The 17,835-nt window shown below is 39.7% G+C and overlaps 1 protein-coding gene across 4 annotated transcripts in view; it reads right to left on the bottom strand.

The window, feature by feature from the left end:
- Positions 1 to 17,835, bottom strand: part of LOC149197264 (uncharacterized) — a 208,169-nt gene that overhangs the window by 157,226 nt on the left and 33,108 nt on the right. For all 4 annotated transcript variants that reach the window (XM_089405801.1, XM_089405799.1, XM_089405800.1 and 1 more), the window contains 2 exons: positions 6,301 to 6,390; positions 6,054 to 6,165 (listed from right to left, as the gene is read on the bottom strand). In XM_089405801.1, the coding sequence (XP_089261927.1) occupies positions 6,054 to 6,165; positions 6,301 to 6,390 (202 nt within the window). The remainder of the gene's footprint in view (positions 1 to 6,053; positions 6,166 to 6,300; positions 6,391 to 17,835) is intronic.

Genomic DNA, 17,835 nt, shown 5'->3' with positions numbered 1-17,835 from the left:
TCTTCAAAGGTACATTATAGAAAGTGATCCTTCTTACATTTCAAGGTTGATCCTTCCTACACTCCTTCTAAGTAAGGGTCACATATTCTAGTGTGGATACAACTTGAAATGTTGCATACTAGCAATATTTCATTGAATATTATCTTAATAGAATGAACTTCATTATACTTATCCTTCTTTAAAGGTTTCTTATTGATACAATATGCATTGTTAAGACTTCAAAAGATCTAATCTTTCATACAAGTTATGCTAGACATAAACCTGGTCTTAATAGAGCTTCTTTCGAGAACAAAAATCCATACCTCATATTTCAGGCTCCAGACCTCATATTTGACCTCGATCATCATTATAATATAACTTCATGACTTCACATGTCAGACTTTAGATTGAATTGCAACTTTTAAATTTTTCTAGGATGATTTCTTTCAAAGAGATATCAGGTCGCCTCCTAAATCAATCAGGTCGTTTTCCTACAATCATTTCGTCCCTCTTTTATGTATAGGATAGAAACCCTTTTTAAGTTGTCATCAAATTGAGTTTTGAATTAATTCAAAGGATTTGGCTCCTTCGAAAGACTTGCTCTTCAAACACATAAGTTTAAGCTCATGGAGACTAAGGTCATTCGGGCTCCTCTGAAATTACCCAACCTTTATCCATGAAGATCTTTGAGATAAGCTTCGTACTAGACTTCTAAGATTGTCAGATCTCCTGTAGCACATTTCTGATATTTTCAGATTCCTATTTGTGAGCCTTCTCTAATTTAATGTTGGGACAGAGATTATGCTTCTCGATTTACTTGAAACAAATTATGAGATGATCCGGATCTATGAAACCATGACCATGGAGATTCGAAACAATCATACTGAAGAAGGTCATTTGGCCTATCACAAACAAAACTTTGGTCTTGAATTAGAACTCTGTAATTTTTCTTCACAGCTACTTTGACTTTGAGCATACCTTGTGATCTTTCAATCTTCAGTGATACAATGGACTCTCTGAAATTTTCGGACTTCTAAGTTTTGAGAAATTCGGACTAGATCAGTAGATAATTTCAACCATGAGTTAGGGTTTCGACCCTCATTCTTTTGGATCTAGAGGTTCAGTATGAGACTTACTTATCCTTACTTTAGCAATGGAACTTTGACTTTAACCAATGAATTGGATTAGGTCTTCTAGAGGCTCGGACTACTGCTTATTTTTCCTCAAAGAAGACATGGCTTAATAGGGTTTCTCTTTCACCAAGCTTTGATACCATGTTGATTTTCTAGTAGCAAACAAGACTTGAACAATTTTCAAACTGATAACTACTCCTAACTATACAATTTGACTTCTTTAGAACATTCCAATCATTACGCAGTTATACTTGAAAAATTCAACCATTAATATTAAGATCCATAGAGCAGTAAAGATGACAATAAGACAATGAACAAGAGACACAATATTACCCTGGGAAAACCCCACTCCAAGCGAAAAAACCCAGCAACCTTTCCTTCTGAGAGAATGTCAAATTCAATCCAATTTGTACATCAGTCAAACTAGCATCTCTTTGACAATATCCTTTATCAAGACATATAGACAAATACTGAATAGCAAGATTACCTCCCACAAGTGCCAAGCCAACCCTCCAAGATCCTATACAGGGTTCCCTTCAATTCTGCCCATAGTGAGATCTATAATTAGATCTGCCAGAGGTCTCCAAGAAGCACAAACTTCAGCCTTTGCCTCAGTCTCAAAACTCAGATGATGCCAGAGACAATAGTGCCTCGGACCTTCGCTTTAGCCATAGAAACAAATGCCTCAGATCTCGCATATCACATAGATTAGGTGCCTCAGTTAGCTCACATACCACAAAGATTAGGTGCCTCAGGCAACTCGCATATCATAGAGATTAGGTGCCTCAGTCAACTCGCATATCACAAAGACTAGGTGCCTCAATCAACTCGCATATCACAGAGATTAGGTGCCTCAATCTTTGCATAAGCCTTAGACCAAATGATCTAAAATATGTCCTTGAAGGAGAGCAAATAGGCTCAATTTATAGTGATTCGTCCATGTGAAGAGGTGTGTCTCTTGGGCAAGCTGATTTGACCTTGGAGGGGCCGATTTGAACACTTGTGGGGTAAATATAAATTCAATTTGTCTCTTTTCATTTTATTGATGAAAATACCAACCGAAGCTACCATTTTCCAACAAAAACTTTGGGTTTAAATAGGGATGTTACAAGTTGAAGCTTTGGGTCAAATTGATGTACCCTAATCCATTACGACAATCAATTATGAATCGAATTCCATTTACGATGTACATCATCCATCCATTTACATCTTGTGGGTCTTCAAATGGATTTCTTGTATGCATAACCTCAATTCCACCTCTTCCTTCCACTATGCCTCCTAAGCTCTAACTCATATCAATTATTTCATGAGAGTTAATATCCACTATGCCTCCTAAGCTCTGGCTCCTATCAATTATTTCATGAGATTTAATATCCACTCTATTTGAATGCAAGCTCTCTCCCTCCACTAACTCACATCAGCCCCAAACTACAACACCAGTTAACCCCACACCAACGCATGTCACCCACGCATTGGCGTAAGTCACACATCAACAAAACCTAAGCACGACCTACAAATCTAGAAATTCTCACATCTACCCCAAGGAACAAATTGACTTAGGTCGACCTTGCATTGCAACACAAACTTTAGGTTTATTTCAACCCTCACCTTAGGCATAAACCTTAACATCACACATCAACTCTGAAAGCTATGTCTGCATTCAACAAGTTGTCTCTATGTGTTGGAAGTTGCCCACAAGAAGTCAAAATGTCATTCCATTATCCCCTTGTCTTGTCAATTAATCTCCCCCACCACCCCATTCTTTGCACTATCCCCCACAACTCCCCCTTCTCGGACATCTAGACCTTGTACATAGTTCTCCCCTCCTTCTACACATCACCCCATAAACACTCCACTCAACCTTATGCCCCTACACCATATCCTACTCCCTTTACTGTTAACAATAGGCAACAATCAAACCCCCTCTTCAACAAGCACAAAGAAAATGGCTCCCAACCACTGCAGATAAAAATTTTCAACAAGAAACAACTTGGAAAAGCAGATACAAACAATAATTCATCATCACCTTTCTAACAAGATGGAAAAGCATGTTATGTGTTTATTTGACCAATTTTAGGTCACTCACATATAGAATTTGATAGCAAGAATTGACTATTTGTAAGATGAAGTTTGTAGCCTCACTAATCAAGTTTCAGAAGTGTTGCCTAAGGACCCTATTCTTGAACAAAAATCTTTGCATGCCAAAACACATATCATCTCCAACCATCAAATTATTCCCTATATGCAAAAATTCAAGATCCCAAGAATAAACAAAACAAGATTAGATCCCTAAAGGAAACCTTCAAATAGGCAACTAGCACTACAATCAAATCCTAGACAAAGATAGTTTGGGGGCAGTGACAAAGATAGTTTGGTTATGCAAACCAAACTTAATGAATAGTGCACAAGGGCAGCTAGAGAACCAAATTTGAAAGTAACATGTCTTCCTTCAACCTAAAAACCACATTTGGACCCCACACAGATTAGGACTGACTTCCTTTGGGACACATTACACCTCCCTAAAATAAATCCAAAGACAACTTGGTTGGATATCAAATTCAATGCTTGTCCGATTTGGATGTACAGGGATCCATTTGCATACCCTCAGAACAAATAAGCAACTTTTCACCCTTCCCAATAGATCTTCCTAGATGAGCATCTCATACATCTAATGTTGCAAAGCTTAAGAAATCCAAGGAATAAGTTGCAACATCACAACAAATAGGAAAATGGGAGGCTATCCATGATCCTATGGTTGTGATCTTGGATTAGCCATAGGGGGGAAGTGAGGGGTGTTCAGGATCACGATCAAGTGTTGGAACTGCAACAATGCCCTCTATTCATCCCTCTGCACAATCTACGATGCACTCAAACCTTTGAATATTCTCTTCTTAATTGAGACCCAAGCAAGAATAATTATCTAAGCTATCATTATGTTTCAAAATGTAATGAAGTGATTGAAAGCTCCAAGGGTGTTGAAGGTTTGAGAGGCATAGCTTGTCTTTACCAAGATTACCTTTAAGGTAGACCAAAACAACTCATAACAAATAAGCTTACCGAATTTTTGTTTATTGGAGTATCCCCCATCCCTCGATATCTTCATTTGTGATCGGCTTCTTTCCACTTACCTACTCAATTTTCTCCCTTCACATAGATTTAGATAGGGACTTCAAAGCCCAAGTCAAAACTCAATAGGTTCCCCTTCATGATAGGTCAAAGGATGTACTCTACTTGGAGTTCGAACCAGACTCCATTTGCACAAGTTATAAAGTGCAATTATTTGTCCTTTGTTTGTCTCATTTGACTCATTTGTCTCAGTTTGTCCTAATCACTTTATATTCAAATCACTCATTACTATGAGATATGTGGTTCCACTTCCTATGCAAGGAGTCTTGTAACTCTCTTTACAACTTTTTAATATCCAAACCAACAAGACCTAGCATTATACTTAGGAGAGGCACTCGAGCTCATAGCTCACATCCTATAGCCCACCATCCAACCGAACACTACTTAAAGGATCACTTCTTTGTTCTTAGTGTTCCTAGTGGATAGGGGCATCAAGAGGCAGGGAAAATGCTACACCATTCCAACCAAATCTGTCAAACCCCAACTAGGATCTCAACCCCCAGCAATGAGAACCATGCTGAGTTGTTGGGACAACTTGGGAGGCTACAAGACAATTTACTCTAGAACAGTAACTAATGTTAACCACACCAAACTCCCAACAGCGAGTCAACTCTTCTAAACAAAGAAACATCCCTTGAGCCAGATCCACTTCCTCCAGTGACTTTTATATACATAGATTCCTCCCCTCAACATCAAATGGTAGGACAACTTGCCATTCAACTTCAAAGGATGGTAGGAGAGCTTCCCATTCAACTTCAAAGGAGGAGCTGCACTCCCCTTGGTCCAATGACAAGTACTTGGAGCATCAAGGTTCTTTTCCTTGTGCTCAACTCCAAAGCATTGTATTTTTTTCAAGAATTATGATAGTTGTCCCCAAGTCAGATAGATTAGCGTTGCTTTTTGCTTTTATAGGAGTGGCCTTCCTAGTCACACTATGTATTGCCATGTCTACTACAGTCATATAGGCATATTTTTAGTCATTTGTTGGGCAGTAACAAACTTATCTTATAAACCTCAAAAACCTTATAGCCTTTGTTTCTTCTTCAAGTCATTGTTTCCCACTTCTCATTTCTAATGACATAGAAGAATCAAAGATGCTTCCCAATTTTACTTGAGCAACAATTATCAACCACCTATCAAGAGATGGGAGACAGTTTACACCATAGGTTACGTGGCCACTTGGCCTGGCTTAATGGTCACAACAGCTCAGCTAGAGAACAATGTGCCCCTTGCAAGCTTGCATCAGAGACTTTGACAAATGGCCACAAGATGTAAGAGGAATCAGACCCCAAAAGGCACCATAACAGCACCCCACTCTCACCAACTCAGCTCACATTCTTGTGCTTGTTTCTAGGAATATAGCCTCAAGACATGTTTTAAGAAATAAAAGAACATGAGAAGCATATAGTCATGCTATAATATGCCAATCAAATCAATTCCCACAAATATTTCACAAATCCCAACATAGATAGAACTATGCATTAAAATAATACATTACATCCATCACAGCCAAATAGTGGTCACCAATAACAGCTCTTAAATATTAAAAAGGCCACAAGTCATAGAATAAATGTTATATTCTTCATCTATTATTGCAACTTTTTCAGAAGTATTAGATGTACAATTTCATTCCTTCTGTCTGGACGATTAATTGGAAATTGGAAAACTAAACTACAAACAAAATAATATGTCGTGTCAAATCCATGAACTATGCCTATTAAGAAACTCAAGTGAACACTGTCAACTATAACTATACAATTTAAGAAATGAAGAATGGATACAGAAAAGAATGAAAGGAAAAAGGATTATCAATACCTCCATCCACGGAACCCGAAAATATGCTTTTCAAATGACGTGGGCTCTTTGCCATGGCAGAAATGCCATCAATGTGTCCACTCATTGCTGCCAGAAAGGGTTTTGCAAAAATCTGATCACCAAGAAAGGCCACAAATAGAAAATAATCAATTGCCAGCTATTCCTGGTCACATACAAAGTGTCCACCAACAATATGGCATAACGGATGTACCACATTAAATTTGTAAATTTTATAGCATGACTCTACCTTGTCTAATTTTGCTGCATTGAGAGCACGGACATATTCTTGAGCCCTTGCCTGAGTATGTAGGTTAGGATCAAAGTTTCTAAAAACCCTCTGTTTATACATAAACAAACAACAAAGAGATATATGAGAATTCAAACTTTTGCCATACATAAACTAGAAAAAAATGATTGAACACAAAAATTAATAGAAAATGTATCAAAATATTTCCGTGCTAAACACACCCATTGGGGATAAATTTTGTATGAGAAGGTCTGTTTACATCAACAGCGACTTCATTGACTTAAAATTATACTCAGTCAAGGCCATAACCCAATGATCAAAGTGTCCAAATCATAAGCAAATTAACCTCAATTGCAGCATTGAGTTATGCAGATAGTCAAAGAAGTTTGTGCTTATTTTGATGTTACTTCTCAAAGAGAACCACCAGTTGGGTTATGGGGGTTGTTTTGGGGCAGGAGGTATTTTATATATCTCTGAGTCCTATGTCAACAGTTTTAAAGTAGGTGTTGATCATGGCACTGATAACAATGCAGAGTAATGGGCACTGAAGATTATTTTGACTTTAGCATCAGAATATGCTGTGCAGAATTTACAATTTTTTTATGACTCCCTACTCATAATAAAATGGCTTTGGAGAGAGTACTCAGAAATTTCACATTACCATTGTTGTACGAGGACATATTGGATATAGTTGGGGGTTTCGCACACAACTTTTGCACACATCTACAGACATAGGAATCAGGGAGCTGATCATCTGCCTAAGGAAGGTCTTCATCTGCAGCAGGGTGAATGGATAGTTCATGAAGTTAACAATGGGTTTGACAGACTCCAGAGAATATAATTGCCTGCCTTTTATGTGATATGTTATTATTTTTCTGCTCACTTTTTGGGGAACTAAAGTACTTTTATCTCTGTTATATTTCTCTGAAATCATGTTTAAGAGGACTGTATATTTTTCATATTATATATGTGGATCTGAACAGATGCCTATAGGCATGATAGCTGAGAGGGTTTGTGGGCCTCTATAAAGCTTACCACTATACAGATAAAAACTTGTAATGCAAAGTTTAGGACTGCTTCTGTTTCTTTCTCCTGGGGTCTTAAATGGCTGTTAACAATGTTGTACAAGCATCTGCCACTGTAATTTTAATCATCTTGAATAAAATTACAAATTTTCCTTGGAAAAAGATAATCAAAGATTTCAAGATGTCAATTAAGTGAGGGCCAATAATGCAGATGGACTGATTCACATGAATCTCACATTAACTGTAATACTTCATTTTTGGTGCATGTGAAAATACAGAATGGGGGAAACATATCTAATATTCATTTCTGTAAAACCATCCCTGTTCTACAAAATGAAATCTATTATAACTAATTAGTAGGATGCACCTAAAAATATGCTGTAAATCTTGTTAGAATGTTTTGTTTTTTATATTGGCCAGCTGCCTGGAACTCATATCTACATAGTGGCTAGAAGTGTGCTAACAAAAGATAGCAGACAGAGAAGATATGATAATTTTATTAATGTCCAACGAATGACCATAAATAGGTCAATGTGATTATGAACAACTGGACATGAGAATGATAAAACCATGATTTGGTGTGAGGAAAGTCAAGTGGGTTTTTTGGTTTGAACCATAACCAGGATAGTGTATCTTTTTTCTCAAAGCAGTAATAAATTCCTGAAAGATAGTCTAACCAAGCCCATAGTTCGAAATAACTCCATCCAATGAATTATGACAGAGATGAGCTCCTTCCAAATTAGGTTAACAATAAAACTGAGTTAAACACAGTAAACATCTTGATTCTGTTGAATTTTTGTAGCTATGGTCGGTCTTCATAATTAATATTTTAGCCCTTGATGTATTTGTAATGATAAATATAAAGCATGTTCTTCATGCTATTGTCAAAAGAGAAATTTTAAGGCATGTTCTTCATGTCCTTTTCAAAAGAGAAAATTTGAATTTTGAAAATTGAATTTTTGGCTCCAAACAAGCCAATTCAGCCGTCCTCCTAGTCAAGCTGGCCCAGTCAAACAGGCACTCATTTGACCAGCCAGTCTTCCATATATATGAGGCATTCGACCTCCTTCTCAATCAAGAAATTTGATCATCTGAGGCAGAAAGAAAAGGGTGAATCTGGGGCAAAAGACAGGACAAATTTGGGGCTTGTTGAAGGACGAACCTGAAGCTTAAATGCAGGACCCAATCTCTGAGATAGCAGCATATCTATATCTCTGTGGAAGGACCAAATCTTTGAGGACCAAAACTCTGTGAAAGGCAGCAGGACTGAGCTTCTCTAGGCACAGTATGAGGCTGAAGTTTGTCCCTAGCAGACCTAACAAGACCAAATTCAGTGGGCAGACATATGACTTGACTATGAGGCCATTGGACCAGGTTTGACCAAGTCTTTTTTGCTGGCAGTTTGACCTTGTGATTGACTAGAAGATCTAGGTGTGTCTCTTGTTGAACTGAAGAATTTCTCTAAGGAAAAGGTTGCTGGGATTTTCCCCCATGTGGGTTTTTCCAAGGTAAATGTTTGTGTTCTTGTTTGGCTGTCTCTTTATGATCCTACTGGCATTTAGTTTCTACTGTTGAGATCTTCTGTGTAATTGCGTTATGATGAATATGAATGCAAGAAAGAGTAACTAAAGAAATTTAGAAGATCCTATGAAAAATCAACAGATTCATCTATCAACTTCCATCAACCCCCTTTTCATCATATATCTTTACACAAGTGAAATAGTATCATCTTCCTCCCAACCAGTGTTGAAAATATCGGTATCGGCAAAATATCGGCGAGGGTCCAGAAAATATCTTATCGGCAATATCGGCGAAAATATCGGCAAATATCGGCAAGCATAAAAAATAATTTTTTCAAATTTTTAAATATAGCCGATATTTTGCCGATATTTTCAAAATATCGCGATATTTTCAAAATATCGCGATATTTTGCCGATATTTGCCGATATTTTCAAAACAGAAAATATCGCGATATTTTCTCGGCGATATATCGTTTTGCCGAAAATATCGCGATATTTCCGAATATCGCCGATATTATCAACAGTGCTCCCAACAATATGACACCTTAGGAAATTATGGAGTTACTAACATGGGACTTGACTCTTAGATCATGCAAAGAGAAGTTTTTTACTGCTGGTTCAAGGAAGAGTTCTTAGCCATGACCTAGTAGTGGCTGGCAATAGCTTATTGTATCTCTTTATTTGTTACCTTCTAGTAGTGGCTAGCATTGTGATTTGATATAAAAAAAGTCGGGAATAAACCACAATTGCCAAGCTTTGTGGGCACAACTGCAGATGATGGTACATGGACACTTATTTTGAAATCCAAGTTCAGTTGTGTGGCTGCATCACATTCACACACACATGGAGATGCAACATAATTTTCCCTGCTTTTAAAAAGAATGGACTGAGGATTTGGTTAAAATGCAGTCTCTCTCCATGAAAAGATATGTTAGCAGCATGTAAATAAAAAAGGCATTATGACTTATTGGATGTTCAAGACAAACAAATTCTCCGACAATTGGACATTGGAGAAGATATGGTTTTCAACAGTGATCATTCCCATGGTTATTGGAAACAAGCATTTAATTTCAGGAATATCATGTTTGGGAAGGATAAAGCAATCTGTTTCTCCAGGGATAAGAAGGAAGGTTGCCATCATGTAAAAACTGTGAAGGAAGACAAAGAAGACAGGCATGTAGTTGAATGGAAAGAAAGAGAGATCAAAAGAGAAGACTACTGAAGTGAATTCTGACTGAAAAGTGGAGTGGATCATTGAGGATCTAATGGTCTCTCAAGACATCAAAAATTACTAGTATTGCATGAACGTCTCCTTGCAAATTTGTTGGGTGAAGGTTGTGGATTGGAAGCTATACTCAAGTGAACGGAAATTTAATTATGAGAGAAACACCCCTATGCCAGGCTACATTAACATTGGGATACATGCATGTTTTTATAAGAGGAAAAACACAAAGTTAGGCACAACTACATTGCTAGGAAAAGATGTATATAATAAAGCGATCTTATACATGATGCTTTTATAATCTCCTCAAAGTACTCAAAGCAATGACTCCCTAGCATCAACCTAGTAGAAAATATCCCAAACAATTCAATAACAAGAGTAACAGGTAGGAAAAATATAAACAAAATCTTATTGTTTAAACTTTATAATAACCACAATACTGCTTTACTAAAAATGATCTGCATAACACAAAGAAGATTGAAAATATGAACCTTACTGTTATCAGCATAAATTTGAATAATTATGATCTTCAATAGCACCCTGCTTGGCCAGATGTTGATGATAATAGCTCAGATAGGTGCTTCTGCATAGGTTAGGTGTCAAGCATGTAGAAGGTTAGATGTCTAGTTTGGAAACATCCTCAAACTCTTACTGTCCTTGGCATGGTTCGTACAAGCCTCCTGCTCTTGAACATCCTATAAGGTCATTTCATAACAAAAGACCTTAACAAACTTGGGGGAATCTATCCACTGCTCCTCCCCTCACAAACCTAAAGGTTGACTCCCTCTGAGCTACTCAACCTTCTAAGCTATCTACTTGTCGTTCTCTGTCACTACTCTGCCTCATGCTTTCACTTGAGTAGCTTGGCCCTTTAGCCTATACATGTTTCTCTCTCTAACTCCAATGACATATCCATCATCAAAACCAGATCTGCTAGGTTTGACCAGTTGATCAGTACCTTCCCATCCAAGAAAGCAACAGAGAACCCCTTCTTCTCCATCATGGAAACTTAGAGCAAACTCCACTTGAGTTCTGACACACACAACACGTCCTTTACTTCCATCCTGCCTCCTAACTCAGTTGGAATATGTTAAAATTGGCAACTAGGGCCAAATTCCATGTGGGTCACCTTATTTATGACAGGTGATATTTTTCTTGGATTCCTCTCTCCGAGAGGTGTAGGATTGATCTAAAGATCATCCGATTCCGACATGTATATATGGAGATATGAGTTTATTTGTATTATTGACAAATTGTCAAGATCGGCCAGCAAGCAAAACAAGCAACCCCCAGCTCATCCTCAACGTTGCATATAAATAGAGGAGACCTCAAGTCATTTTAGGTGCACATCATTTCATGATCTCTCTCTCCACTTGTTTGGGTATGTCTTCTTAAAAGGAGGACTTGGTGGAGAGAAGGGTATCAAGCCCTAGCCGCAGCAAGAAGAGGCCCTAGCCGCAACAAGAGAAGAGGCCCTAGACAGCGTGAAAGGAGCCTAGAAGGACAGCATGGAAATCTTTGTGTTGTAGGTGACAGCATGGTGAATAAGGCAGTTCTAGGGCATGAATTAAGGACTGTTTGCAAGGCAGGGAAGCCGCAGCCACAAGGAGCAAAAATTCATTGAAGACAGGTCAGCGTAGGGCTGGATATGCATGCAGTTGGGTGTTGGCAAGTGCAATCAGCTAGGCCGAGTTCATGAGGAAGACAACGCTGCTGTTTGGGATTTTTTGGGTAACATTTATGAAGGCCGAAAGCTACAGCAAGCTGTTGTGCTAGGCTGCAGGCTAAGTCACAGGACACGTCCTCCAAGGTCCCGTGTCCCGTATTTTACGTGTCGGACACAAAAACGGCCCTAAAACGTGTCGAAAACGTTTTTCATCGTGTCTTGTAAAATGTAAAACGTATTCGCCGGTTTCGTCGTGTCCTACATCTGGAAAACGCGTATTCTGTTGATAGAAAACGTTCCCTGCTTAAGCTGCAATTTTTTTTTTAAAGAAACAAATAATTTTTGAGTGGGGCAGCTTAATGATCAAGTCTAGGCCCTAGTATTGATATGCTATTCATGGTAATGTTAAATTCTTAAAGTAAAAGTGACATTCTCCTTAATCTTCATTTTCATCCTTTTACTTAAATTTTTAACATTACCATGAAATGACTCAGGATGTTTGAGAGTGGTTCCGGCCTCATTGGATTTCATATGGAGAAAGTAGAATTTTAAATTTCATTCAAAATGCAGCAGACTTATCAGTTTTTCAGGATTTCAGGATTGGGAGATTGAAATGTTTCCAGGTGACACCACCTACCCGGGCTACCCCTGCCACCAGTAGAGGACGTGGTCTACCTCCTATAGCTCCTACTTCTAGTTCTTCAGCTTCTAGAGCATATCAAATTCCACTGCCAACTCCACCAGCACCAGCATCTACATCTAGAGGGAAAGGGAAAGCTGTGGCATTTTCTCGCAAGAGGGGCAGAGGAAATCAATAGGATTAGACTTTAGTTATTTTCTTATGTGCTTGTAAGTTGTACATGAACAATGAACATTGAATATTCAATAATCAAGACCAAGCATATCACATTCTAATTTCTAAATAGTAAATTTTGATTCTATTTATTTTTTTAAAGTGAACTATGAACTTTGAGAAGTAATTATATTTTAATTTGATTAGATACGCTGCAACCTGCAATTTAATATGGATAAAAAACTATATTTCGGTATATATATATATATATATATATATTTATTAAATATATATAAAACGTGTCCCCCGTGTCCTGTTTCCAGGTCGCTGCGTTTCGTATTGAATACTCGTATTTACGTGTCCTCCGTGTCTCGTGTCCTCGTGTCATGTGACTTAGGCCGCAGGCCATAGCACACAGCTGGAGGTTGTGTTAAGGGCTGTCATGGGTGGACAACACCTTTAGGAGGCAGCGTGGTATGAGAGGAGGGTCTCCAAGGTGAACCGCAGCCCTACAAGGGCTTGTTTGCTGACTGTGTGGTGGAACTAGGGCTGCAGGACATGTCCTAACCAGGAGTGCAGCAAACAACAATATTGCAGCAATATTTTGTGGAGGGTTGCTGGATTGATGAACTCCTCAAGGGTATGCCACAGCTCTCTTAGGGACTGTTTGGAAACTGTCAAGGGAGTTTAGGGCCGCTGCAAGTGCCCTAACTAGAACAGTAATCATCAGCGCCCTAACATGATGATGATCACAATCACTCCAGGGGCAACTTCAACAACCACAATCAAAGGAATGGCAGGTTCAATGGCAAAGGAAAAAGGAATGCGGGACATCATGGAAATGGTCAACCCTCCAAGAAAGCAAGGAACTCCAGGTATGAAGAATCAAATGTTGTTGACAAGAAGCAAAAGGAATACTATCTTATATCGGCCCTCTCCACTACCTCTCCTCTGGACTCTTTGGGGAATTGGCTAATTGATAGTGGTGTTTCAAGGTACTTCACCGAGTACAAGGAAGCTCTCTCTAATCTGATAGAGAAGGAGACAAACTTGGAGATTATTCTTGGAGACGATGCCACCTATCTTGTGAAGGGAGTAGGGAATGTTACCCTTCAATTGAATCAGGGTAACACGATTCATTTACAAGAAGTTCTATATGTACCTGATCTCAAGAAGAACCTGGTGTCCATTTCGGCAATGGAAGACAAAGGATACAAGGTGGCATTCATCGATGGAAAGGTACGTGTTTGGAAAAGGAATTTTAAATATGCTTTTACTCTTGAGTTATGGGTTGACACTTTGTATCAAGTTGGAGGAAGTCCATTGGGAGCCATGTCTTGCGACACATCTCTACAATCTGAACTATGGCACCAGAGGTCTGCCCATCTTCATTATACGGCTCTTTTCAATGTGAGATAGATGATGATAGGTGTGCCCGAGTTCAAAGTAGAGCATGAAGGTATATGTCTGGGATGTACCGAAAGAAAACTTACAAGGGGACCATTTCCCTCAAGTAATAGCAAGACCACAGATATATTGCAATTGATACACTCTGATATATCTCGTATGATGCCCATAAACTCTTTGGGAAGATAATTATATTATCTCACCTTTACGAATGACTATGCTCGCAAAACTTGGAAGGATGAAGTATTCACCTGGTTCCGTCACTTCAAAGTCTATGTGGAACAACCAGAGGGGTTTGAGGTTCATGACCGGGAATATCATGTATGCAGGTTGAAGAAGGCCCTCTATGGCTTGAAGCAAGCACCTCGGCCTTGATATGAGATGATTGATAGCTATCTGATGAAGTTGAGATTCACTAGGAGTGAAGCCGATCTAAACCTTTATTTTAAGGTTGAAGATGATAAACCTCTCATACTGGTACTTTATGTGGACCTCTTTCTGACAGATGCAGACCCTCTCGTTCACAAATGTAAGAGGGAGTTGGCTTTTGAATTTGTGATGAAGGACCTAGGACTGATGCACTACTTCCTAGGGTTGGAGGTCTGGCAAAAGCTAGGAGAAATTTTCTTATCTCAAGTAAAATATGTAGTGAAGATATTGGAAAGATTTGGGATGGTGGACTGCAAGCCTATGACTACCCCGATGGAACTTAACTTCAAGAAGTTATGTGGTAGTGCTATCGGACCTATATTGGGAAATGCTTCTGAGTATTGTCAACTCATAGGAGCACTGATGTTCTTGGTGAACTCTCGTCCGAATATATGTTTTGCAGTTAATACGTTGAGCCAATATATGGTTGAGCCTCATCACACACATTGGATTGGTGCCAAGAATCTTCTGAGATATCTTCGGGGCACAATCACTCATGGACTGAGATACACTGTCGAAGATGTGAGGCTGCATGGTTATTCTGATGTTGATTGGGTCGGCAGTGTGGTGGATCGCAAGAGCACTTCTGGGTGTTGTTTCTCTTTGGGTTCTGCTTCGATATCCTAGATGAGCAGGAAGCAGAAGTCGGTTGCTTTGAGCACCGCTGAGGCCGAATACATAGTTGCGAGTATGGCCTCTTGTGAAGCTGTCTGGTTGAGGAAGCTCTTCAGTGAGCTATTTGGACATGTGTTGGATACCACCATGATCCTCTGCGACAACCAAAGTGGGATCCGATTATCAGAGAATCCTGTATTTCATGATCGCTCCAAGCACATCGATATCAGGTACCACTTTATCCGGGATATGGTACAACGAGGAGCAATAAGGCTCCATCACATTGGGACTGATGAGAAGGTCGCTGACATTCTGACAAAGCCCCTGGGAAAGGTCAAATTCTTGACTTTCTGAGAACAACTAGGAGTCGTGGAGAGACCCTCTTATGAGGGTCTTGTATGATATGGACATTGAACTCTGGGAGCTCCGGGGGGCTTGGGGTACTTCTTGGAGCGATGAGCAACCATAGGGTGAGTGGTTCAACCTTCCCCTAGTGGTTTGTTGTGTATAGGGTGAGTGGTTCAGCCTTCCCTTGTGATACCCCGTGGCGACATGTAGGCAGGATGAGTGGTTCATCCTTCTCCTACTGAGACATCCTACCCATGCAGTTTGGGACTCATGGGAAGTACCTCTCATCTGGCCAATGAGTAGGGAAATGAGGATAGGGACCATAGTACTACCAATGGACGCAAGTACAAGGGCTTGTTTGCTAACTGTGTAGTGGAACTAGGGCTGCAAGACATGCCCTAACCAAGAGTGCAGCGAACACCAATATTGCAACAGTATTTTGTGGAGGGTTGTTGGATTGATGAACTCCTCAAGGGTATGCCACAACTCTCTTAGGGACTATTTGGAAACTATCAAGGGAGTTGAAGGTCGTTGCAAGTGCCCTAACTAGAACAGTAATCATTAGTGAAATGAAATCAGAATTATGAGCAGTGTTTGGGCTGATTGAGCTGCCCTATTTGACCAGCATTGACTTTTATGGTCAAGGCTTTACTGCTGCTGTCATAAATTATCATATTTGTATATTTTGTATTATCTCTCTCTACTGAACTAGTGAAGAATATAAGAAGAATTGATCAAGGGTTTCCCCACATTGGGGTTTGTCCCTGGCTAGTGTCTTGTGTCCTCTTGTCTTGGATTGTCTTCTATTGTTTATGTTTATGTTCTATCAGCATTTTACTATCATGTTGATGTGATTGCTAAACTGGATATTGATATTGGGCTAATTAAGAAATTGAAGTAAAAATGACCATTGTGGATCTAATTCCGATGCAACATCATACTCAAGATTCTCACCACAGAAATCTTCAAACACTCAATTTAACTACATGTTTAGCATCATCACCAAACTCCGCATGTAGTTCTAAGTCCCACTCTATCAAGATGTCAAATTGCTCCCCTGCTCTTGTCATATGCCTCGTGGCTCCACAATCTAGTAGCCATGCACCCACTGGTAATGTGCCCGAGGTAAGGTAGGAAACAAGTACAAATTTTGTTTCGAACTTCTTGGCAAAGTCCTCCTCAGCTTCTATCAATGCAGATATAGTTGGTTGCATGCCCTTCCCCCTTTCTTCCTCTTCGAGCACTGTGAAGGATAGTGTCCCATCTTATGACGAACAAAACACTTGGCCTTAGTCTAGTCCTTCTTCAACTATGAAGTTGACTTCTCACCTATTGCTCAAACCTTTGCTCCTTATTGCCCAAGTGGCAGGAGCAAGGCTCTCATCATTTCTCTAAGATCTCCTTTTGGATGAAGTCATCCCACAATCTGTTCCAATCTAGTAGATTTTCTCTTGCAAAAACACCTGTCACAAAGGTAGCCCAATGTTTTGAAAACCCACTCAAGGATATCCTTACAGGCTAATCATTTGGCAAGGCTATCCCAACAACTCTAAGTTCATCTCGAACTTTCTAAATGCTTGTGAGGTATGACACCACAGTATATGATTTAGTCATCTTGGTGTTCCTGAGCTTCTCCCTCAACATCATACTCTAATTTTAATTGTCACTATGATATAGGCTCATCAAAGCGGTCCACATCTCATATGCACTACCCTTCCCTGATTTGTGAGGGATCACATGATCCTTCACCCCATCCATAATGATATGTTTAGCCTTCACATCTTTCAAAGTTTCATCATGGGCTTCTAGAGTTGTAGCATATGGAGGAGTTGTAATCTGGGTGGTTGCAAACTCCCATAGGTTGTTCTCCTTGAGAAGCAACGCTATCCTCTCCTCCCATGGACTGAAGTTATAGGCCCCATCCATCCTATCCTTAAACCTCAAAATGGTTGATGCCATCTCAAAATCAAAAAATCACCAACTATCACGCCCTAATTGTTACGGTCTCCTCTCTCTCTTACGAGATGACCTCTGTTAATCTCACAGCCTTCTGCCCCGATTGTTACTAATTTGAACCCTGTTCTGATCATCTCTTGTTGACCCCCACCTAGTTGGGGCTCTAGTTGTCGGTCAAACTCTCGACACCTATACACAATTCGCGCTTGTCACCCAACAGTTTCATCGTTGCTCGACCCTTCAAACCTATCGTGACTTTTCCTTAGAGGTTGCCCCCCCACTTCTGTACAACGACTCAACTTGGTGGTTGGCGCTATAACTATTGTGTCCCATCTGACTTCCTGCACTGTTGCTCTATTATCCTCCTAGCAAACTGCTTCAACTCGTATTGTGTCTTGTGCAGTCAGGCTGGCGACTAGCCACCCTTGTCCCTAATGTGTTTATGACTTGGTCGGTCGATCGACCCACCTTTTGCTTCGACGCGACTTCTTTTGCGGTTGGGTGCCCTAAGTCAGCTACCCTTGTGCGTCTCAATGGTTGTCTACTACCCGACA

This window comes from Pinus tabuliformis, chromosome 2_2, assembly GCF_031772625.1.
Source record: "Pinus tabuliformis cultivar Carrire ecotype Pingquan chromosome 2_2, CPIR1, whole genome shotgun sequence".
Lineage (NCBI taxonomy): Eukaryota > Viridiplantae > Streptophyta > Pinopsida > Pinales > Pinaceae > Pinus > Pinus tabuliformis.
Note: the sequence above shows the minus strand (reverse complement) of the source record. Positions and strands in the feature narration are given on the sequence as shown.